This window comes from Anarrhichthys ocellatus, unplaced genomic scaffold, assembly GCF_004355925.1.
Source record: "Anarrhichthys ocellatus isolate YVR2014 unplaced genomic scaffold, GSC_Weel_1.0 scaffold42, whole genome shotgun sequence".
Classification (NCBI taxonomy): domain Eukaryota; kingdom Metazoa; phylum Chordata; class Actinopteri; order Perciformes; family Anarhichadidae; genus Anarrhichthys; species Anarrhichthys ocellatus.
Window position 1 is genome coordinate 1,359,931 of NW_022280072.1, and position 24,054 is coordinate 1,383,984.

The following is a 24,054-nucleotide window of genomic DNA, read 5'->3' on the forward strand; positions in this document are numbered from 1 at the left end:
GTGTGTGTGTGTGTGTGTGTGTGTGTGTGTGTGTGTGTGTGTGTGTGTGAGAAGACAGAGAGGAAGTAAAAACAAACCCTCACAATTACAGACATTTTAAGTGCTGAGCGAGATAGTGACTGGTATTAGGTATTGCACAAAAATAAATAAATCCTGATACCAAAATCAGTTCATCATTTCAGGCATGAATGATGCATTTTTAGAATATCATATGTTTTAGCTCTCTGCATGGATGGATTATTGAACAGGCCTACCAGGAGCAGGCCCAGGGGCCTCTCTGGACTGCACCTACAAAATGTAATTGAACCAGAAAGAGACTCAAAATGACCACTACAAAATATAAAATGACTACATGGAGACAATAAAGAGACAGAAAAAACTACAAAGAGATACAAAACAGCTGCAAATTGACACAAAGACCACAATGAGACTCACAACAACGATGAAAAGGGGCAAAACGACAACGATGTGACACTAAATGACAACAAAGAGACACAATGCCACTACAAAGAGACTCAAAATGACTACAGGAGACACAAAAAGACTACAAATAGACCAAAAAACTACAGTGACACAAAAAAGACTACAAATAGAGCAAGACAACTTAGAGATGCAAAACAGCTGCAATAAGGCACAAAGAGACCACAATGAGACTCACAACGCAATTACAAAGGGACTCAAAGGGACGACAAATAGACCAAAACTACTACAAAAATATGCAAAAGAGCTACAGTGACTCACAAGAGGAACCACAAAGATACAAACAATGGATATGAAAAGAGACAAAACAACCACAAAGAGACACAAACAAGTAAAAGATGCAAAACAGCTGCTATGGGATGCACAAAAGACTACAAAAACACTCACAACAGCTATGAAAAGGGGCAAAACTACCACAAAGAGACACAAAACAACCACTAAAAGACACAAACAACTACAAAGAGACATAAAACAAAAAGAGGCTGAACAACTAATTTCTACAATGTCTTCTATATACAGCAGAGTTGGAGGGGCCCACTGTGTCCTGCGCCCGTGTTTCTCTGGTGCGTACAGCTTTATCTCAAACTGTCCGTCACTGCTGATTTGAAAGTCCCTCCTCTCACAGGGAGAAACGCCCACTTCCTGCTGCTCTGCTGGATCTTCCTGCTTCTGAGAACTGAACAGCAACAAACATGGCAACTCTCCTCCGCAGACTCGCAGGTCGCAGGTGCTCGTCGGGGCCGTGGAATGGAGTGATTCTGCGGGAAACGCACAGCCGAACGTCCGCTCTGGTCCCCCGGGGCGGATCGCCGCTGCTGCTGGCCGGCGACGGCCGCCCTCTGCCGGCGTGCTGTCGCGCACACAGCCGCGGGCAGCACACGCAGGCGGCCGGTCCGGTGGAGGTGGATGTGAAGCGGTTAGAGGGGGAAGACAAGGGTAGGAGAGACACACTTGTGGGATTCAACGTTGTTCAAACTGTCACTGTTTGACAGTAACCTCTCAGGGATCCATGTGATACCACAGCATGATGTTCTACATACTTTATGCTGTTTCTGCACAAATACATGTACTTGCTTACTCACTGAAGAAGAACAGGTTATATTCCCTCAAGTGCTTTTTATTTCTGGAAAATTATTCAAATGGGAAGTTGTGTCGAGGGAGCTTGTTTAATTATTTTAGTTATTATATCAATGATTCTCTGTAGAGGAATATATGGACCATGGGTCTGTTTTCCTCACATTAAGCGGAAACCTAAATGTTTATTTGTTCACATAAAATATTCTCAAAACATTTCTCTAAAATGCTGTTACTTTAAGGAAGGACACTCGTGGCAAGTTAATTATTAAACACATGAAGCTTAATAAGAAAATCAATGCGAAATAATCTCAAATGTGAGTTATGGAGGCAATTTATTTCAATTAGGGTTGCAACTGAAAATGATTTATTTTATTTATTAATCTACTATTTTCATAATTAGCTGCTAAAAAACAACATGCATCAACTCACATCAGTTTCCTAGAACTCCAGATATTTTCCAAAACCCAAAAAATAGTTATCAGTTGCAATATAAGACGGAGGATCTAACTATTATTCATTATTGAAATAGATCGTGTCCATTCATCAAGAATCCATGAACACTTATTTAATCCCTTTGATCATAAAATGTGCTATTTTTCTTCTTCTTTTCTTTAAATTATTGCTGCTCTACCTCTTTCTCAGACAGGAATAGACTTCCACACTGACTTGACTCTTAGTCATGACATAGTACACGTACGGAAGCCCTGAGAGGCCAGTGAGAGAAAGAACAATTCTGGGCTGCGGAGGAATATTCCTTTTCGCTCAGAAAGGTTCCTAACTGAGCGAAACGACCCAGAAGTATCTAAGTGGTCGCCATGATAATACTCTAAATGCTAAGGAAAGGTGCTTCAATGCTTCCTTTATTAGCTCCTTTAGCATAGCAAACACTGGACCTTCCTTTATGAAAGGACCGTAGATAAAGCAGCCCCACAATTCCTTGCGGCGGCACCATTTTAAAGTGACGCAACATTCGACCTTCCATGAAAACAAAAGATATGCTTATCTTACAGGTTTAATAATTACTCATACAGGATTTGTGTTAGTGGATGAATAGACAGTGACAAGCCTTTTGTATCATTTTGTATGTATTTATTTATTTACCTTGAACATGTAAATAAACAGTAAAGATAGCAAACAATGTACAAATTCTCAAAAGCAAGAACCACCAGTAAAAATAACAAAAAGCAAGCTTGGCCTATGATAAATTATTAAACAGTTAAAAAGCAAAATATAACCGAATCTACGTTATTGCATAAAGGAAACATTGATATTGAACAGTTTTCTTGATGTTGAATTATCGGTTTGAAGCATGTTGATTAAGTGTAACAGCAGAAGGAAGGAAGGAAGGAAGGAAGGAGCTCCGGTTTCTCTTCTTCACACCACGAGTGAAGCAGCCTCTCACAAAAGCAGCTCTTTATATAACCTGCATGCATGCTGAGAAACAGATTTAATGGGGTCATGCTTTAGTTGCGCTTTTTGTAGTCCTTTGTTGTAGTTTCTCCATGAAAGACCTACGTCAGTGACATCCGCCGTCGCATCATAATTAGGTAGCTCAGTGAAAGTGGAGTTGGATTCTCTAATCCGTCTTTTCTTAACTCCTCATGAACTCTCCTTCACATCTTTCCTTGACCCCGTGACGTTTTCCATAGAGGTCGAGGAAAAGTGGTTAGGAATAGACGTCAGGAGGTCATTTTTGGATTTTTCAGCCGCAGCCGAGGTCTCCTCCTCCGTAGACTCTTCTCAGTCCGATCCAAATTGTTTTCTCTCCTGGGTTTATGATTTAAGGATAAGATTACATTTTTTTTTTCTTCCCAAACACAAGGTACTTATATTTTTGTGTTAGCTAGCTATGTCAATTTAAACTCACCTGTAAGGAAACATTAATGCTTTTAGTCCTATTGAGAACATGTGGTAGTGGTGCAGTTCTGCCTCCTGTGGCCGAAATGAGTATTACAACAACAACTTAAAAAAATGATTCTTGACAAAAAAAATATTCACCTGACAAAATGTCTTTTATCCGCCTGTTTCACAGATGGAAATAAACAAGATACTTATTTTGAAAACAATTCACTTACTCTTAAATCATAAACGAAGAAGAGAAACAAAATTGTAATCAGACCTCATAAAAATGGATCACCAGATTCATTCCTTTCTCTCACTTGCCGCTCAGGGCTTCCGTAGTTCTGGCATCAAGACTGATCAACATGTAAAAGCATCGATAGATTTACCGTAAGTTGCTGCTCTCTCTTCCTCAGGCATAGTGGAGGTGTTGTTGTGCCGACACAAGAAAAAAAACGCTCTGGGCTACGTGTTTGTGTCACAGGTGAGCAGCCCCCTTCATCATCATCATCATCATCACCTGTCTCTCTCTTTCACACACACACACACACACACACACACTGACTGAGACACCGTGTCCCGTGTGTGCAGATGAAAAATCTGGTGTCCACTCTGTCCTGTGACTCAGCCGCTCTCGTGGTCGTCTTCAGGAGTTTGGTGCCGGGTGTTTTCTGTGCAGGTAAGTTTTTGTCTAGAGCGACCGAAAACAACCTGCCGTGCCTCTGGATCTGTGCTCAAAGGCTGTTTTTAAATGACGTGCGACGGTGTACGTTATCATAGGTGCAGACCTGAAGGAGAGGGCCGGGATGAACCACGCCGAGTCCGATCTGTTTGTTCACGGCCTGCGATCGCTCATGACTGAGATAGGTAAGACAGAGAGCGTGTGAGGTGAAGAGTGAGTCCCAGTGCTGATGTGTTCTCTGTTCATTGTAACGCCCCGGCAGCTTCATTGCCCATGCCGACCATCGCGGCGATGGACGGCGTCGCCCTGGGAGGCGGGCTGGAGCTGGCCATGGCCTGTGACCTCCGCACTGCCGGTGAGTGAACCTCTGAACTGGATGAGTCCGCATTTTCCTCTTTTGAGCACATTTAATGTTCTTCTTTGGTCCCTCAGGTGACGTTAACTGTGTGTGAAAGGGGACGCCATGTTCTCTTCACAAGCTGTCACCGGTCCGCTCGTATCGGATAAGTGGCTCAGTGGGACGGTGGACGACAGTAGCGACCACTTATGGGGCCATTGTTCTAGATTGACAGGCCTCCCTTAACCCATCGGTGTCGATCAATCAAACTGTTAGAAAGGGTCAGGACAGAAGCTGCTGTCTCGTCACTTCTAGAACCATTTATCAATGTTTTCATTCATTATAGGTAATTACAGAATCTAAAAACTAAAGGTTGAAACCAGATGTTAAGGGGTTAAGCTTTTGAGCTATTTAAACAAAAACATCTAGAAATCGTGGAGCTAAAACACAAGTCTGTTGTTGTTCCCGTTGCACGCGGTCTTAATGATCTGCTGCTGAGCTCTGGGGACTAATGATGGCTGCCGAGGCCAGACACATCTGCCCAGCTGTTCATGCCATCGAGCTCGTGGCAGCTCCGTAATTGGCTGAGCGCTGACGAGCTTGGTTAGCAGGTGTTTGCGTCAGAGGCATCAGTCATACTTTACGCCCCCCAACACACACACACACACCCCCCACACCTTAATGGCCCTCAGCAGCACAGAGACCTTCAACTGTCCTCTGTGTGTGTGTGTGTGTGTGTGTGTGTTTCAGCGTACACTGCACAGATGGGTCTGATTGAGACGACGCGGGGGCTGCTCCCGGGGGCGGGTAAGACAATGAGAGGTCACAAAAAAAAAAGACCTTGCAAAGTACCGAGTGTGCACGTATAGAGAGAGACAAAGCAGCTGTGAGAAGTTAACCTTGAGGTGGTTCTGTCCTGCAGGGGGCACTCAGCGGCTGCCGCGGACGATCGGCATCACTCTGGCCAAAGAGCTCATCTTCACAGGTGGTGTAACAGAAACGCTGACACGTCGCTGTAGACACAGGATGGTTATTGTTCAGCGAGGGGCTTTGCGTTTCAGACTTTGACCCGTCTGTCTGTCTGTCAGGTAAGCGTGTGGGAGGACAGACGGCTCTGGAGATCGGGCTCGTGAACAGAGCTGTTGAACAGAACCAGAGCGGAGACGCTGCGTACGCAGAGGCGCTCAGCCTGGCCAGAGAGATACTGCCCCAGGTTAGAGAGCAAAACACACATTTCTTCTTCTTCTTCTTCACCCCCTTTCCTTGTGTTTTCTCTCTCTCTCCCATCTCCTCCCCCTCTCGACTCCCTCTCTCCAGGCCCTCTGTCGCTCCATATTTCTTTCACTCCAGCTCAGATGCCCTCAGTTTGCAGGGCCAGAGTGGCAGTCAAGTGGAGAAATGGACCGCAAATAGCACTGCACACACACACACACACACACACACACACACACACACACACACACACACACACACACACACACACTCTCACACTAACTGAGGCATGCCTGTGTTGATGTGGATTTAGTGATTGACAGGAGTTTGCATTGAATGAAAGTGAGGTAGCACGGAGGAGATAATGAGCTGCTTGAGCCCGAGGATTTTTCTCTTAGTGTTGTTGTGGCCTCGGGAGAAAAAGGCTTCAGTGTGTAAATGTTTCGGAGTCCCAACCGTTGCATTTGAGTGCTATTTAAAGTTATTGCGAGGAACTTTTAACTGGTAATGAAACAGTCTTGATTCAGTACTGATGCCTTTATAGGACCTACATAAGCAGACGAGACCCTCAGCGAGAATACTGGTGATTTCTATACAGTTGTTTTCATGCCTGTGATCATGTCAGATGATGTGAAGATTCACCAGAAACTTCTTCAGCTCAGACTCCGGCAGCGGGCTCGGAAGAACCAGAACCAGGACTGAGTCAGACCCTGCTGCAGTAACATGAGGTTTTCTAAAGGGACTGTGGTGCTCGGAGACACTCTCGCTTTTATTCACAGTGACCGCCAAAATCAACTCAAAATTAAAGGTCCTTGTAGCAAAGTACTTTTAAAAACAACAAACAGTGGTCAGAATCCGTGCTCCAAAGACACACACCACATTTCCCATAATGCAACTCATCTGCGTCTTTCGTCCCTCCCCTCCAAACACGTCTTTCAAACGCTTTCTGTTCTAAACGTGTCGCCGAGCCCAGGCCGAGAGATGTGACATCACTATGACATCATCGGGGTTATAACCCTAGATTTGACTCCTGCAATATATCACAATATACAATAAGTCTTTTGGTTATTCTTCTACTTTTTGTGCCGGACATATTTCCCTTTCATGGCGATGGCTTTAACGGTCTTTCCTTTCTGTTGGCCAGGCTCCCATCGCTGTGCGGTTGGCAAAAGAGGCGGTGAACAGAGGCATTGAGGTACAGCGTGATTCATAGACTTAATATGTTTTACATCAGTGATGGTGGTGACTGAAATCTGTCTCTTCCAGGTCGACATCAGTGCAGCGATGGCGATAGAGAGGATGTGTTACACTCGGGTAAGACCCGACTCCCTTTGCTTCTCTAATGCTTCGAAAAACATCATTTTGCGTGATGGTTGTCGGACGCTAATGATCCCCGTGATGCGTTACACATTCATGTAACCCGTCCCCTCTGTTTTCAGGTCATCTCCACGCGGGACAGACAGGAGGGAATGGCTGCCTTCCTAGAGAAGAGACCCCCGCGCTACACTGGGGAATAAACTCTTTCGCACTATTGAATTCTCTCTCACAGACTCGGATATAAAACCTCATGTCTGGTAGACAATTAACACCCATTGATTTGGTGTGTGCATCCCAGCCACTGTGTCGATACACCAGCGGAGGTCAGCACCAGTGTTTTGTGACGTTCAGGATCAGACTGACGGAGGGTGACTTTTATGGAAGCCACCGTGATGAGAAATGATTCTCAAGACAATGAGTTAACATCTGAAAATGAGAATCTTTCTCAAAATAATGACTCGGTATCTCAAAGTAATGAGATACTGAGTCAAAATATTGAGAATGTGTCAAATTTTTTTGAGAGAGCCGACAAAATCATTATTTTAGGAAACAGATACAAAATCAAAATATTGAGAATATGTGGTTATTTGGAGATGCTGACTCATTATTTGGAGATAGTTCCTCCTTATGTCTCATTGCTACTTCCATAGATTTTAACGTTCAATTCACACATTCCGTACTTCTTCATGTCATCTTTGGAATAAAAAGACAAATCACACAAAGTGTCATCTCCAGTTTATGGGAATGAACATTCTTTATTTCCAAACATGATAACGTGACTCAGCAGCAACATGGCACAGTCCTAACAGACGCACAGGATCTTCTACTTTTTATATCTTCCATCTTGAATTAAACCGACACTGGCCGATGTTCGGAGGCTCGACTAAACAATCCGACGCATCAGGAGCAACAGAACTACACACAGATTCTGCTGCTCTCTGCCTTTGTTGAAGCCGATGAGATCAGCTCATGCACGACTAGCAAGCTCATACGACAATCGATGCACAGAAAACAATAATTCACTGAGCAGATGAGGTGATGTGTGTTTTGCTGACAGCTGTTTTTTTAGTACCATTAAGTAGCCCAATATCGTATCTCTATGTCCAACGAGTCGTATCGGGACTGAATCAGGGTTTGACAGCAGTTTTATAAGCAACATTAGTTTAGTTTGGATTGCATAGAGGAGGATGTTGGGGCCTGAATGAGAGAGAATGTGGGCTCAACGGTCAGCTGCTCTGGACAGTGGAAGTGTACCTGGTTGGATACTAATGTTTCCACTCATGAATATTTCCCATATATCTCCGTTTACTTTGTTCTTAATCATAATTCTCAGATGAACAATGGAACACGCAGTATAATAATTTCCATGCAACCAATACTGAACAACCCGACGTCCTGTTTCTCTCTCATTTTCTATTATGTACAAATCACATCCACGTTTATTGATTTTAAAGATGCAGCTACAGACGTACTTACACACGCATGCTCACACCGAAGCGCTGTCTCAGAATGTGACACGCATATGAAAGCACAGCGAACATACGCATATATACAAAGAGAAAACACAGCTGTGACTCCATAATACACGTGTAAATATGTCACCACTATACTGACCAAAAATCATTATTGCCATTCGTGTCCAGAGGGGACGCTTGAACTCTACTCTGGATCTTCTGATTTAGCGGCTGCCAAATGTTGAGGAAAGTAAATAAACTGGAGCTTCTCAAAGAGATGCGTTTAGTTAAGGTTTTCATCTTTAACATTTGGAACATTTGAACCCAGTGAACACCGCCCTCAGGCGAGTGTCCCGTCGCATCAAATCAAAGGCATTAGCTGGTAAAAAGGACTAAATAAAGAGGAGCGCAGCAGCAGTATTGAGGACCCAGAGGCGGGACCCTCAAACTGAGATTTGCACGTGAGCACTGAAAGGTTTTTTTCATTATTTTGGTATTAAAATCTTAACTGACCACCAGTTCTCATAATTAAATAATTTTTTTCAATCACAAGAAACAAACAAAAGAAAATAAATAAAGTTAGTGTGTGTGTGTGCAAAGAATTGCGGAGTCTTTTTCCTCTGTGTTTCCTTGATGAAGTCCCCTCTGTGGTGGGAGTCGGCTCACTCTTGGTCCGGGAGCCTCATTTTCTGAAAGAGAAAAAATGTAAAAAAAGACTGAAAGACCTCCGTCCAGCGCGAGGCCGCTGTAGCACATGATCAGTACTCGGCGCGTGAGTCTTTACCTCAGCGAGGCGATGGTGGCGGCGGGCTGCCCGGTGCGGGCACTGTGGCGCTGCAGGCTCTCCAGGATGCTCTTAGCCAACAGCTTGACGTCTTTGTGGGTCTGTGGGTTCGTATGAACGAGCTCCAGCTGCTGCAGGCCGCCCTCCTCCAGCAGCATGCTGCAGTAGCGAGCGGCTGCAGAAACACACAACATCCAAGCCTGTCAGCCGCTTGGTCGAGCGAGCGAGTGAGCGACTGCCTCGACAGATGGCGGTGGATTGCGATTGAATGGCCTAATTTATAAAACTAGCATTACGATGATGAGTTGTGTATTTGCACGTGTCCGTCTCACCGTTCTTGCTGCAGACGTGTTGCATGGCCCAGGCCGCCCACAGCTGGACACCGGGGGTGTGAAAGCACTCCAGCAGGGGAAAGAAGGGGTTAAATGACCTAAAGAATGAGAAACAGAAATAATATATTTAGTATTTAGTCTATGTCACATGTCCTTCTCTGTGTATCTATGGCTTAAGAAAAGCATGTTCTGACTCAAAGGTACAAAGCTCAATATAAAGAACATTTTAAATAGATTGAGTATTGTATGAAAATGACCTTGATATCTGTCCTTCCTTAACTTGTGTCACAGGTAATGAATGCTGAATCAGGTTCTGGTCATAACATCTGTGTAAAACGCGGACCTTCTTGTTTAGATTTAATTGTTTTTTTGCTTTATTATGAGCCTCTTTCCTCAGAAACTGGGAACCTTTAGAGGAACTCATTGCGTTTTGCCTGCAGGGTCTAAATTAAGTTCTGGGGACATTTTACCCCTCAAAAAGCCCTGGTCCGGGGGGGGGGGGATAGTACTCTCTGAGGTTTGCAAGGACGACTGTCGCAAACACACAGCGCCGCAGCGTCAACTCGTGTACCGCTTCATTCATAAAACAAGGACTTTCTCTAGTGTCGATAGGAGCATTTTAGGATCTCTCTTTGTTTGACAACATTAAAAGTGAAGTTTGTTGTCGCTTTCTGGCTTATTTAAAAAAAAAGAGAGGGATCTTGCAAGTGTCAGAAGAGAGAGAGAGCGTTCTGAATGAGAGAGAAAAAGCTATTTTCTGATTGCATCACGGCAGCTACGTTCTGGAGCACAAATAAAGAACCATCAACAGATGATTTACTGTGGACACAGACGCTCTGAGCTGCAGGCTGCAGTGTGTCATGTCGCTTTTTCATACACCAGTGGACTCATTTGTCAACGATGGGCTGAAGGAACCTGTGAGTTCCTTTAAAAGTAGTCCTGTGACTAAAATTAAGAAACTTTTAGGTGAGAAATGCGGCTATTTTACTGTAGAGAAGCTGCGCCTCACCTGTAGGCCACCATTTCACACTCGGGCGCGGGCCACTTCATGATGACGTCATGCTAGAGAGACACAAAAATGCAGACGACTCAAACTAACTTTTTAAAATAACAGTAATGCCGGTATCCATGTTGCAGGAAGTGGTTTCGCGGTTTCCTACCAGCTGCGCCAGCAGCGAGGCCCGAAGCTCTCGGCTGAGCGTCCAGGCTTCCTCTCCTCGTGACGTCAGGTGTGCCAGGATGCCCGCGGCGAAGTAGCTGACCTCCACCTCTGGGCTGTGCAGCAGGGTGCTGATGTGGTCCAGGAAGCCCTGCACCATCAGCTCCACGTGCAGCTCCCCGACCTCCGCTATGTTGTTCTACACGGCGAAAAGGTGAAAGGGGAACAATGGTGTCTTAATAAAGTAAAGTTATTCCGTTTCTATAAAGGGTAATGAGCGAGCGGTGAACTCACCAGCAGGCCGAGAACCTTCTGCTGAATGGAGGACTCGATGGGGAAGGACTGCGGAGGGGGAAGAAAACAGTGAGTCAGCCGGCCCCCGAAGTCACGCATACTTCTACATGCGATGATTAACGAGCATGCTAATCTGCCCCCCGAGTTGTTTTGTAGGCAGCGCCTGCTGTTTATTTACATGTGGACATTTCTCTGGACATTACCTCTAGAACTTTGATGAACAGGTCCAGGCCCTGGTTCTCGATAAAATGGCGGCAGGTCGTCGGCGACTCATCGGTGAGGTTCCAGAGTGCACTCAGCGTAAACTTGAGGGTGGCGTCCACTACGCCCTGAGTGGCCTTCTGACGCACAATGTGGAGCAGTTGCTGCAGGAAGGGAAAGAGAGAGAGCATATTAGTAATGAAAACGATCATTATTAAATGATCAGAGCCGAAAAGAGAACCGTACCTTCACTATGAACAGCTCTGCTCCCAGCTGAGCCGTCTGCTCTGTGGACAGCTGGGAAAAGCAAAAGTCTTAGCGTTTAGGAAGAACACAACAAGAATGCATTCATAAAAGCACATGTGATACAAATACAGTAGAACTTTTACCTTAGCAGCCAGTATGGAAATGATAGCCACGGCCATCCTCTGCATGTTCTGGTCTTCGTGGTTGCAGAGCCACTGCATCACCAGTTTGGCAGCTTCAAACCTGCCACACAGAGAGAGGAGGAAAACGTTTCTACTGTAGACATAGAGAACCTTTGTTTAACGATATGATCGTGTCAATCTTTTATACATTTAGTCCTTCTCAAAAGACTTTGTGCTATTTGTATTTGTCACCTGTTGAATGGAACCTCTTGCAAAATGCGATCGCTGCACAGAGACAGGAGGCAATTCTTCTGCAGCTGCAGACGGAGAAACCAAAACAGGCATCAGTCCAAAGTTCCAGTGAAGGTCACACGGATTTGAATATTTCATTAATGGTTCACAAAGCACAATGGTCTCGCATTGCACTGTATTCTCTATTTGCTCTCCATTCGCGGTGAGGAAAACAAATAAAAAGGGAAGCTGCACTGTGTTTGGGGCTGTGGGAAGTTCCCCAACACAACACAATGTTCAGGCTGACACGATGAGGTGAGTTTGCAAAACAATTCTTCTTGTCCTCTCTGGGATTTTACTAAACTAACAGAGAGTCCCACCGCCAACTTCATCCTGCCGACTAAATTAACGCTTAACAGCAGTTAAGTAAACTCGAGCAATGCCTCTACTCTCCATCACATGACTGTATCGATCACAACCTCACTGGTCCGAGCTACCGATGACTGAAAACAGTTCATTCACAAATGTAAATCAACATTTACTTTGACACTTAATTTAATATTTTCCAGTATTATTATGAAGCAAATTGAAATCATTCTATATTTTAGTAATAAATACATTTACTAGAGTATATTATACATGTGTGCTCCTGCACTTTGTCTCTTTACTGTAACAAAATCCACATTCTAAGCAGTTGGCTTATTTTAGAAATGGTGTTACTGACGTTTTGTAGCTCAGCAGAGACAGTTTTCTACAGATATCTGTGCCTTGCTTGGCTTGTCCGTCATTGATGGAAACTGGTGACATTCTATGACAAAAGATATTTGTATCATGATATTTCATCCATGAGGATTAACTCTTCGATGGAAAAGCAAACAACCTTTTTCTCAGGGATCCCTGTGCTGGTAAACTCTGTCAGGTTTTTCCTTTTTTCACGTTTGATTGTGATTGATATCATCCATGACGTAAGCCACTATGACGGCAGCGCAGGCATGGAAGCTACCTGCTGGTGGTTGGGGAACGTCCTCATGGCCTCCAGTAGAAGCTGAGTGACGGTGCTCAGCAGTCGCACCGGCATTCCTGCTGCCAGGTCCTGCTTCGTCAGGTTGAACACACAGGCACTCGCTGCCAGCTGGACATTCAGAGTGGCGGGGTGATTCTTCATACCCAAAACTACCAGCTAGGGAAAAAAAACAAGGGAAGAAGAAAGTAATATTGTGTTAAATGGACAGATGAGGAAGTGTGCGGAAAGCTAGTGGGGGTGTTGGGCTTTGACATAAAACTTTCTAGAATGAAATATGACACCCCAGAGCTTCTCAGATAAATATGTGATTCAGACATTAGATGTAATGCTTAAAGCTACTATGAGGACATTTCATTTTGTGTTGCTTTTGGCGGTCCCTGTGGATAAAAGCGGTAGTGTTTCAAAGCACCAGAGGCCCTTTAGAAATAATTTCACTGCAGCAGGGTCCGACAGTCTCCACCGCCCTGATGTAGTAGGTCCTATAGAGGCATCACTATTACAATTAGACTGCTTCATAACATGTTAGATGTTCCTCATATTAACTATTAAAACAATGTAATGTGACAATCTACATAGTTTTCTCTGAAATAAGGCAAAAAAATTTATTGAAATGAGAAAAATGACTTAATGTCAAAGTACAACAACGTGGTTTCACCTTGAGGATGTCGGGCCTCGGTTTCTCCATGACATGGGTCAGGCTGAACAGATGAAACAGAGCTTCTCTCACGAACCCTTCCCTCTCACTGTAGCGCCGCAGGGCCTCGCAGATCTGGGTCTCGTAGGCCTCTCCTGTTACCTGTTTACACACAAGACACAGCTTTCTGTAGCAAACCTGCATTTCAATGCGTAATGTTGCAATGATAACGCAAACATCTACACCTACCTTGAGAGTTCCTTTTCCTGAGAGGAAGTCGGAAAACCCAGCATCTGTGGCCAGAAGTCCCACAAAGGTCATCCCCGGCCTCTCCTCCACAAACGCCTTGACAGCTGCATCTGTGACCTGCGATGTTCACACACATTTAGCCCGTATGCTTCCTTTGCAATCTAACTGAAATGCCCAGAGAGAAAAATAAACACACACACACCTGTTTCCTCCCAGACACATCCAGGGAAATGAGAGCGGGCAGGATGCCTGGCTGTCCAAGCAGCTGACGAGCCACGTCAGAGGTAAACTGCTTATCATCGCTGATGTCCAGGTGCTGCATTAGCAGTGGATGTAAAGAACAAAACAAGCATGGAGAAAGTGTTCTTCTCAGTACAAATCAATCAAATAAAAACGGGTTTAATAGCAGACACACAGCGCGGCTCCTTCCTCCCACTAACCTGCAAAACATCCAACTGGCCTATGACTCCCAGCAGCTGAGCGGTGCTCATCTCCAGCCTCTTCAGCTGGTGCAGAGTTAGCGAGCGCAGCCGCTCCTTCAGGCCCAGCAGCGGGCTCAGGTTGGTGACCGAGGTGTTGGAGAGATCGAGGCTCTCCAGCCGAGGCAGCGAACACACGTCGACGAGCCCGGAGTCGTAGAAGTCGACGTTGGCCAGAGAGAGGGAGCGGAGGCCCTGGAGGGAGCTGAAGCGATGCCGGATCGGTTCCTCCAGAGAGGACATGGTGAGACCCGTTAGGACGAGTCGCTGGAGGGACTCCTGTAGGACGTATGGGGAGAAAACAACAAACATTTAACAAGTTTCAATTATTTTTAATATCAAGGGTGCTTCAAACAAACTCTCACTTTACCTGACAATACTTATTGGAGGCCAGTCCCTGTAGGATATCAGGAATAGTGAGGTCCGCGTTGACCCTGGCAGCATCCAGCTCCAGCAGTCTGTGAGAGCAGAGGGCTTTCTGGAAGGCCTCCGCAGAGATGCGCGCCGTACGAATGCAGGCACGTCTCAGGCGCAGGTATTCACAGTTCCGAAATACACCCACGGTGCTGTCATTCAACAGACCTGCGGTGGAATGAGACGTTTAATTTCTGGATTCATGCAGGGCTGAGCAGGACTTGCACAATACTGCATCTGTTTACCAACAGCAGGGTTTGGGTTTAAGTGACAACACACATACCATCAGATTAAGTAGCCTTTGAAAGTATGCATTATTGATGTTCTTCAGGGTTTGGTATTTGACGGTTCAACAGGTGATTTGACAAGTGTAAAAACTAGTCTTTAAATAGGGCCCAGGTTTACCTTCAGTGGCCATCTTGGCCAGCAGCTGGTCCGCCAGCTCCTGCGGGAAGAGCACCGCCTCTCTGAAGCACAGGGAGCCATCGGGGCGCTTCACACAAAAACACTCCAGGTTCTGGCTCACGTGGGTCAGGCACAGGTCCGTCAGAGCCGGTGGAGACGCCTCATCCTGCAAAACAACAACAAAAAGGGGGGACCCGTTAGATGCATTCAATGTCCTTTGTTGTTTTACTTTTTTTTCAACGGCGTGATTAAAGAGCACAAAAACTCACCGTGTTTAGGAAACTACAGGCCATGGTTTGTAAAATATTTCGGCAAAAAAAAAAAAAAAATGCTAAAACGACTCCGTTTTTAGCAGTTTCAGTTTGTAGTCTCCACCTGCCTGAGGGCCGGACGTCACGCTAACCTGTCTAACAACACAGAAACCTGGACCGGAGGACGACGAGCGAGCACCGACCGGTTCGTTAGCCAGCTAGCTAACCAGCTAGCTCACTTGTGGTCGCCTCCGTTGAGGTAAATCGCTCCCCGTGCAAACACGTCGAAAGCTGTCTGTTGTGGCGGAATTCATGTTTTAAAAAATATATATATATCGACTAATCCCCGTTGCGTCCGAAGCTCTGTAATATAGTAAGCAGGAGGGAGGAATATGGTTTCCCACGGCCAGCTAGTTAGTTTCTATTTTTTGACAAGACAGACAGTAAACAAAAGGTCACAACCGTCACAACACTGGAAGTGCATTCGCGGAAAAAAGGGGGGTGGGACTACGGAAGCCTGTAAAGGAGGGTTATTAAACCAGGAAGAGATTCATCAGCAGAGACACCGGTGAGACACGCGTGAGCATGTTCTTCTACTGTTTGCAAAGGAAAACTATTGTATAAGTAACCATAGTGCGCTTTTACTACACCTCTACAGTTACCGGTAATCATCTCTATTTGGTATTTTTTATTTATTTTATTTTAAGGAAACGCTTTCGTAACAGTGCTCCAGTGCTCGGTTACCCATTCAACAAGGTCACAGTGGACGTAGTGGGAGCTAATCCTTCAGCACATGCGATTAAAGTCACGTTAAAAAAATAAATATGGCCGGACTTATAAACTTTGAAGATCAGAAGGAAGTGGAGCAGTTTTTGGATAATTTGGGAGTGGAGTACAGCTTCCAATGCTACAAAGAAAACGACCCTGAAGGTAACTCTCGTGCGCTGTTCACAGATTAATGGTGCTGAAACATTGGACACCAGCTAGAGATTAGTATTATTTTAATAGATATGTGTATAATGTATAATATAATTGTATACATAACCAAAGCAAGAACACAGCACAGATATTGCCAAATTACAGAACACAAATAAATAAATTAGTTAACCTGGGTTGCATTAATTTATGCCTACATATGAATTACATTATATACATTTTTATATACATCAGTACCATTTCAAAGACAAGGAAAAGCAGTGTACATGACTTATTTGTGAAAACAAAGTCCATGCGCCCTGTCAAGATCACCAAGAGTATAAAGGAAGGGTTTCCAAACACTGTAAGAGGTTGTCATTACCCTTTAATGTAGCTCTGATGAGTTCAATAGGAAAAAATAAATGTTTGACTAAAGGATCCACTGGAAATGCATCGCCTCACTAGAAGCAGTAGTTTACCCGTTAAAGTCAGCAGAAAGATAACTGCCTTGTGTCTGTGTCTCTGAGTCTATTCCACGTAACTATATTTCTCTGCAGATTCAAAAGGCATCTCCTTTAGTTCTGACAGAGATGTAACTTTGAGTGTTTGATGTGTGACGTCTGTTATGTTCAGAATTTCTCAAACAAAAGGCAAAGGAAAAAGCCCCCCTCTCTCTGCTCCTGACCCGTCAGCAAGATAAGGCCGAATCAACTGGTTGAAGTTTAAATCAAAAGTATTTAATAATTAACAGAAGCTAAAACAGTTACAAACTGAAGAAAGAAACCATTTTTATTGTCATATACATATACACGAAATTTGACCTCTGCATTTGACCCATCCCTGTATATAGGGAGCAGTGGGCTGCCAATGACAGGCGCCCGGGGAGCCGGGGGTTCAGTGTCTTGCTCAGGGACACTACGACACGTTGACCCTTGATCGACGACAGTCGAGGATCAAACCGTTGACCCTGCGGTTACCAGACAACCCTCTTAACCCAGTGAGCCACGTCGTCCCCCTATGAATCCTATGAATTACAAGATTATACATATATATTCCATGGAATTGAGGTCCTATCCGTACCACCCGACAGGGTGGTGGCCCCTGCCCGATGGCCCGCAGAGAATCTGAAGTCTTCCAGAGTTTCAAACCCTTTGTCCCTGCAGAGTCTCTGAAATGTCTCATATTACACATTCCTTAGCCCATCGATCAGCTCAATGATTGGCTGAAATCCAATAAGCTCCTCCTTGGCCTTTGACCTGTTGTTCTGGTCAGCCCCCCCCCCCCCCCCCTCCTTACAGCCACTTTTGTCCATCCCCCGCTCTTGGCACATACCTCACTCACCACTTTATATGGTCGTGATCTGGAAGCCCCCCTCACAGACACTCAATATATTCAATGACCACACTCCATGGTTTAAAACTTCCATAAGTAAATATTGACATATAATATCCACCAGTAGGGTGCTATTAAACATACTAGGAATGCTTAATTCCTCACACGTCTGCCTCCTTCTCCTTGTGACATGCTGCTCTCAGGGTGCCAAAGGCTCTCGGACTACTTGGAAGGGGTGAAGAAAAACTACGAGTCTGCGGCACAAGTGCTGAAACACAACTGTGAAACAAATAAACACGGAGAGAGCTGCTATAAACTGGGGGCCTACCACGTCACCGGCAAAGGTAGAACGGCAACGTGGCTCTTTGCTTTCCTTATTTCATCCTCTCTGGTGTTTGTGTTTACATTGTGCGCATGAATGGGACTAAATATGACATTAAGTATTCAAGCAAAGTACAGTGAACTCTATAGATGTAGTGAAGTCACTGGTTACTTTGCGAGATAAAGTTTTTCTCAGCAAATATACATGAAAACAAAATTTCATACCTCCATAAAGATATAAATCACAATATGGCATGTTTTCTGGTAAGTAAATAAATAGTCTATATGAAATAATCCTATTTTTGCGAGTATTTTCTCATTTAATCAAGAACTTTAGTGCAAAACTAACAGAACAGTTCCAAGTGAAATTATAGAGAAAAAAATAATATATATTTCCTGCTATACACTGACTACGTGGACATGCAAGCACACGAATACAGAGCAATCTGATTAAGACGATAGTAAGATTTAACAACACTGAGGTATCCCCATGAGCAGAATTCTTGTCTTAGAAACTTTGATGTGCTTCTTGTCATCAATTAAGACAAATCATGATATCTCTATATGACTCAGTTGAAAGACGTTAAATCATTATATTAAATTATCACCCAGCCCTACTTGTGATGGGCTAAACATTTAATAAAGTATATTGATGAATATGATTTACTTGTGAACACATGAATATTAAACTGAGTACTTTTAAATGTCGATACTTGCAGCTCTTTCTTTTGTTGCTCTCTTGATGTCTGATTTTTATTCGAGTGATGGATTTAAAGTTCTTCCCACCAGGCGGCGTGACAGAGTGTCTGAAAACGGCCTACTCCTGCTTCATGCGCTCCTGCCACGCCGGCGGAAAGAAGTCTGTAGACGCGTGCCACAACGTCGGCCTGTTGGCCCACGACGGACGAGCCAACGAGGGGGGGCCTGACCTCGCAGCAGCCCGGCACTACTACGAGAAGGCCTGCGCCGGCGGCTTCGCTCCCTCCTGCTTCAACCTCAGCGCTATGTTCATTGGAGGCAACGCCAAAGGAGTGCCGCCGGACATGAATCAAGCTCTGAAGTACGCCAGCAGGGCCTGTGAGCTGGGACACGTGTGGGGCTGCGCCAACGCCAGTCGCATGTACAGACTCGGGGACGGCACGGAGAAGGACGAGAAGAAAGCCGAGGAGCTGAAGAACCGGGCGAAGGAGCTGCACGGTTTGGAGAAGGAGAGGCAGCTCAAGTTCGGGGAGTGAACGTGACACTTGATGAAGTTATTTTTTATTTGGTGTTCAGGTTGTTTGTGTGGGGACAAGATTGTGTGTGCAAAAACAACCTGTTGAGAGGTTCAAATGTAGGAGATGATGTGTTTAAAAAAATATAGAATGATGAAATGGATGTTTGCCTCACTCGCAGTGTGTCGACAGTCAAAGTAGTAGTGACTATTTGTATTGGTAGATTTCAGCTAAAATGTATAAAGTAGATGAAAAAGCAATAAAATGAGTCGTAATTCATGTACAGTACAAGATAATTTATAATGCCTTTTGAAGGACGATGACTTGTGGTATAAACTTATAGAACTCGGTGTACTGTCGTCATATTGTCGTGTGCATCAACCTTAATACTATGTAGACATAACCATTGTGTATGTTAGTATGGCATGCCAACTAATTTAATTTACTTTAATTGGAACAAACCTTGTGTAGTAAATAGTGAAGCTCAAAATTACCAAATGTAATTCAAACAGGAAAATATAATTCTGTTTTTAGAATTGTTAATAACTGGGGGACATTATCAGAGGTGGAAGTACTCATAATACACAGTTTACAAGTAAAATGTACTTAAAAGTATCAAAAGTTATAGTCATTATGCAGAGTGGCCCTTTTACAGTGTTGTATTAATATAGAATATGATATTCTGTTTTTATCACTAACAAATACATTTAAGAGCATTTTAACGTTGTGGTTTGTCAATGTGGAGCCAGTTTCATATACTTTGTGTACTACTACTGGGTAGTATAGTAGTGCGTCAATTCTTATAAGCATATATGTTTTTTAATGTAAAAAGTAGAAAAAAGCAACACATAAAGTAACATAGTGCAGTAAAAAGAATGAGATTTAAGAGGTGGAGAAGAAGTAGAAAGTAACATAAAGTTGAAATACTCAAATAAAGAAGTTAAGTACTCAGTTAAACAATGTGAAACCACTATGTAATACCGGTTAGTCTTACAATCACTGATGGACCACAAGAGGGAGTCAGAATCAAAGACATGAACTTTGCGCCTTTTTTTTAATCTCACAGTGCGCTTTATCTTTATCCGGGGGTCCAACATGCACGAGGCAACATCTGTCAGCATGTTTAACCGACACTCGTATCAGCAGCCTGTTGACTGATGTGCACAACAAACAACAACAACATATTTCTGTCTATAAGGGAATATATGAACTTAAACCGGCGTGTTGAGGAGGAGGATGATGGGCGGACCGGTCCTCTTTGAGCGCTTAGCTCCGCCCCTTCAGCCCTCATTCAAAACAGAACACAGCTGTTCTGTAGCGAGGCGCATCGTCGAGTCCTGAACGTTAAAACAAACCTGTTAGCTGTCTCTCGTGGTCTTCCGGCGGCCTCGGATGTACCCGCTGGAATACCAGAAGAAGAAGGAGGAAAACGGAGAACTTCGGTGAGTTGAAGAACCCCACCACCTCCTACCAGCCGTCGAGGTAGCGAGCTAACGTTCAGCCTCGTTTGGATGTGTTCGTTTTTACGCGCAGGATGCTCCGTTATCTGCATCCACCAAGAGGAGGCTAACGAGGAGATGTGACAGAACCGATACTAAGACTTGTCCCGGTTCTTTTTGTTGTTGTTGTAATGCAGACCATGTGTAGCTGGTTGCACAGGTTTTTATTTTAGCACATTATTTTTTCATTTTCTCCTCCTCCACCCACGTGTCGCCCCCACACCACGCACCGAGAAGAAGCACCACCGAGAGAGTTTTTTTTTTTTGACATAATGATAAATAATAAATCATGCGCTCCCTTTACCAAAGCTAAGTTAGCATCAAGCTAGCGAGAATTTGCAGCATGCTAACGTGGAAACCTTTTGAGAAAAGAGTGGTGAGGGAGTCTGGGTGAGTTTGCATTTTGTGATTCCTTTACTTAGTTTGACTCCAGTCGATGCACAGTTTGCTCGTGTTTAGGTTAGACTGGAGGAGACATAATGTCCCGTTAGCCCAAACGGCAATAACATACCTACTACACGCGCTCATTGGCGGTGAATCCCCCCCTGCACGGTTAACCTCCGGGGAGTGCTTTGGGTGTGGCGTGGGTTCACCCACGAACAATACTGTGTACAGCTGCAGCCTAACTGGTCTTAGCCGTAGCATGTCTCGGTTAAGCAAAAGCACGAGTCGTGAGGGTGTGTTGAGTCTGGGGGAAGTTCCATGTTCAGTTTGATAGATGCTGATGTACATTGATGTACATTGATGTACATTGATATACATTAAATTGATAGATGTATAAAGCACTCTCGTCAACAATACTCAGCAAGCACATGTTTCTGATTGCCGTCTACCTCCAACAATATCAGTCTAAAGCAGTGACGGTAATCACTTGTACCGACAGACCACCATGTATTGATGTTGAGGCTTTATCTCAGATGTTGTGCCACACCTGAGATGAAGGTACATGTCGATCATTTTAATGTTAAGTGCACGTGTGATAGTAGATAAACTGTGCACAATATATATCTATATCAATCTGCATTGTTCAAACTTAGAAAGCTCTTTGACCAAAGGAAGCTTCATCTAGCATTGTTCCTTTTTAATTTGTGAGGTCATGAATATCCACAGACATGTACTGGGAACACACACACACACACACACACACTTGAGTGGGCCTGCTCTATAAGCTGTCAGGCAGAATTAGTTTTAAGATGAATTCACGCCCTTTTTCACTATTAGGCCGCCTATCTAACACACTCTTTGTCACCGTCCTGTTTCACGTTGTCCAATAGAATACGCTTGATTGAGTATTCTATCCGGGGATTTGTGCCGTCGATCTTAAGCGACACAAGTTCCGTCTGTACGCCTATTTGCTAATGCTGCTTCAGATGATCACTGTGTGTTTTAGGGTTCGTCCTGCTCCTCGTCTCTGTAGACAAAAAGCATCACGTTTCATATGTGTTGCTTGCCAACAGAAACAATGTGAACACCCTGGAGGAGATACAAGCACTCTTTTGGTTGCAGCGCTGTTCTCATTTTCAGTTGCATCACTTTGAGTATTACATGTATTTATCTATGGCTAAATTACTTGTCTTTGCAACCATGAGGAGGATGGTACAGGTAGATGTCTGTAGAGCCCCCTCAGCGTCATTTGCAGCTACTTTTAGTTTGGCTGAGCTAATCCCAGAGATGCCTCGTGTACGTGGGGGCCCATCTGTTCAGCACCGTGGTACGGCTGCTCTGTCCGAGGCCTGCAAATGTGATTAGTTAGAGATTACATCTGTGTGTGTGAGTGAAATGAAACTCCCCTCTCAGAATCAGAGCCGTGTGTTTACAAGAGAAAGGGATAAACCGCCACGGGGCTTTTTTTGCGTCATCGAGTTCAATCCCTGGTCTTCCTCAGGTCATGTTTTCTCTGCATCACGTTCACTCCTCAGTTGATGTGAAATGTTCCCAGATGCATCATGAGCTCGTCTGCGTGCAGCCATATATGAACGCGCAGCTTGCTCTCTGGCTTCCCGTCTGAGTGAAGGAGCTCCCGTCCCGTCAGCCTCCCTCTGAGCGCGATACACATTCTAGAGGCGTTTTGGTCGGCATCGAGCTTTTTCTCTGTGTGACCTCCAACCGGTGCTCGCTGTTGCCAGGGTAACTTGATGTCTGGCACATCCGTTCGGCACAGATGGGAACTGCGAAGTCACATGTCGTCACGCTCTTCCTCTGATGCCGCCCCGGCAAAGCCGGCTGTCTGTGTTCCTTTTCTGCTCCACAGAGCCAACCCGGCTCCTCTCTGTAAAAGGCCTCTGCGCTTGACAAGTCGTTTTGGAACACTGATAAAGATACTGTGTACGATTGTGTGTCTTATAAGGACTCTTTTTTAAATATATGAAGTGTTTGTAATGTAGTTGGCAGTCGGGTGAAGTGGGTGTTGTAGATGTGAGCTTGGCTAGCGCCTGACTAGCTGACTGTGTGCGTGCGTATGTGTGAGAAGGAAGATAAAAGACGAGGATAATGGACGCCCTGGCTTCCACTCCAGAAAATCTCAGAGGCCGGCACTACGTTTCATTGCGTATTGAGCAATGGGCCTTTTTTTGTTTTTCTAACGGAGCAATTGAGGAAGTTGTGCAAAAGCTGCCTCTTCTTATTGTTATGAGTGCATTTGTGGTTCCTGCAGTGTTGTAATCACAGCTCTTGTTAAGGCCTCAGAGTGTACACGGAGGGACCGGTGGCTGAATCTCTCTCTCTCACACACACACACACACACACACACACACACACAACTCTGCTGAGCGGCGGCAGGAGGCCCCGGGGGGCTTTGAGAACATTTTAGCCCGAGTTTAACTGCTGATGGGAGCGGCTCACACATGAAGGGCTACACTGAGAGCAGATCGCTGCACAACTTCTCTCTCTTCTCTGGAGTTACCAGCTTCTCCTTTTGGTGTTTACTTCACTGACTCTCGGTTTCTTTTCTCCGTGTTGCGTTCTTGTTGTGAGCGGGGATCTGATGCTATTTCAGTCCCGTCTGATCCGCCTAAGATTCATGCTGTGTAATTATTAGGCAACATCCGTCACAATACCTCGACATACGCTGAGCTTACCAACGCACACACACTCTCCTGCTCCGTCTTCTCGTCCTCTGGGGACGTTTGTAAATATGTCTCGTTTGAGATCACGGAGTATGATTCTTTCTGTCGTAAAACATTCATGAATCTTCATCGTATAATGTATTTTATTCATGAAGCATCTGACCTAAATGCTCACATAGGTTTGATACCAAGCCGTACACGTTCATGGTTGCATGGAGATGTGCTGAGTCATAAAAGCTGATCTTTTGAATCAGGAGGCAGATCTCGTCTGACATCATCTGTCATCATTGCTCTTTCCCTGCGACGGACAACGACGATGCAGAATACATTCTGTTGTTGCTTTTTATAGAATCCATTTCTGCCTTCGTCAGCCTGTTGATGTTTGTTCTTGTTGGACGTGCAGCTGGGGATGGGATGTGATAAAACACTGTGTACTTGTACTGCATTGGTATTTAAATGTCACAATAGTTCTTGGGGTGATTGCA

At 44.6% G+C, this 24,054-nt stretch overlaps 4 protein-coding genes across 7 annotated transcripts in view; 3 read left to right on the top strand and 1 right to left on the bottom strand.

The window, feature by feature from the left end:
• Positions 1-1,141: 1,141 nt before the first annotated feature.
• echdc2 (enoyl CoA hydratase domain containing 2) lies at positions 1,142-8,969 on the top strand. The gene is made up of 11 exons (XM_031868381.1): positions 1,142-1,416; positions 3,813-3,880; positions 3,988-4,075; positions 4,177-4,263; positions 4,341-4,433; positions 5,166-5,222; positions 5,338-5,400; positions 5,504-5,628; positions 6,772-6,822; positions 6,894-6,941; positions 7,067-8,969. Exons 1-11 carry the CDS (start codon positions 1,173-1,175, stop codon positions 7,142-7,144), a joined length of 1,002 nt encoding a protein of 333 aa, XP_031724241.1. The 5' UTR covers positions 1,142-1,172; the 3' UTR covers positions 7,145-8,969.
• On the bottom strand, positions 7,670-15,721 carry zyg11 (zyg-11 family member, cell cycle regulator). Its single transcript, XM_031868373.1, has 18 exons — positions 15,242-15,721; positions 14,973-15,138; positions 14,524-14,735; positions 14,115-14,432; positions 13,877-13,990; positions 13,675-13,791; positions 13,447-13,587; positions 12,771-12,947; positions 11,789-11,853; positions 11,558-11,657; positions 11,415-11,465; positions 11,171-11,332; positions 10,968-11,015; positions 10,675-10,872; positions 10,524-10,576; positions 9,515-9,612; positions 9,183-9,357; positions 7,670-9,087 (listed from the first exon to the last, which is right to left on the bottom strand). Exons 1-18 carry the CDS (start codon positions 15,263-15,265, stop codon positions 9,081-9,083), a joined length of 2,226 nt encoding a protein of 741 aa, XP_031724233.1. The 5' UTR covers positions 15,266-15,721; the 3' UTR covers positions 7,670-9,080.
• Positions 15,057-19,355, top strand: coa7 (cytochrome c oxidase assembly factor 7). The gene is made up of 3 exons (XM_031868382.1): positions 15,057-16,153; positions 17,674-17,814; positions 18,581-19,355. The coding sequence occupies exons 1-3, from the start codon at positions 16,048-16,050 to the stop codon at positions 19,024-19,026; spliced, it is 693 nt and encodes a 230-aa protein (XP_031724242.1). The 5' UTR covers positions 15,057-16,047; the 3' UTR covers positions 19,027-19,355.
• Positions 19,356-20,264: 909 nt separating this feature from the next.
• Positions 20,265-24,054, top strand: part of ralgps2 (Ral GEF with PH domain and SH3 binding motif 2) — a 72,637-nt gene continuing 68,847 nt past the window's right edge. Inside the window, exon 1 of one of the 4 annotated variants that reach the window (XM_031868378.1) lies at positions 20,265-20,447. The gene's annotated coding sequence lies outside the window, so the exon portion shown is untranslated. Of the gene's footprint in view, positions 20,895-24,054 lie in introns of all 4 variants that reach the window. The other 3 variants (XM_031868376.1, XM_031868375.1, XM_031868377.1) reach the window with 3 other exon arrangements.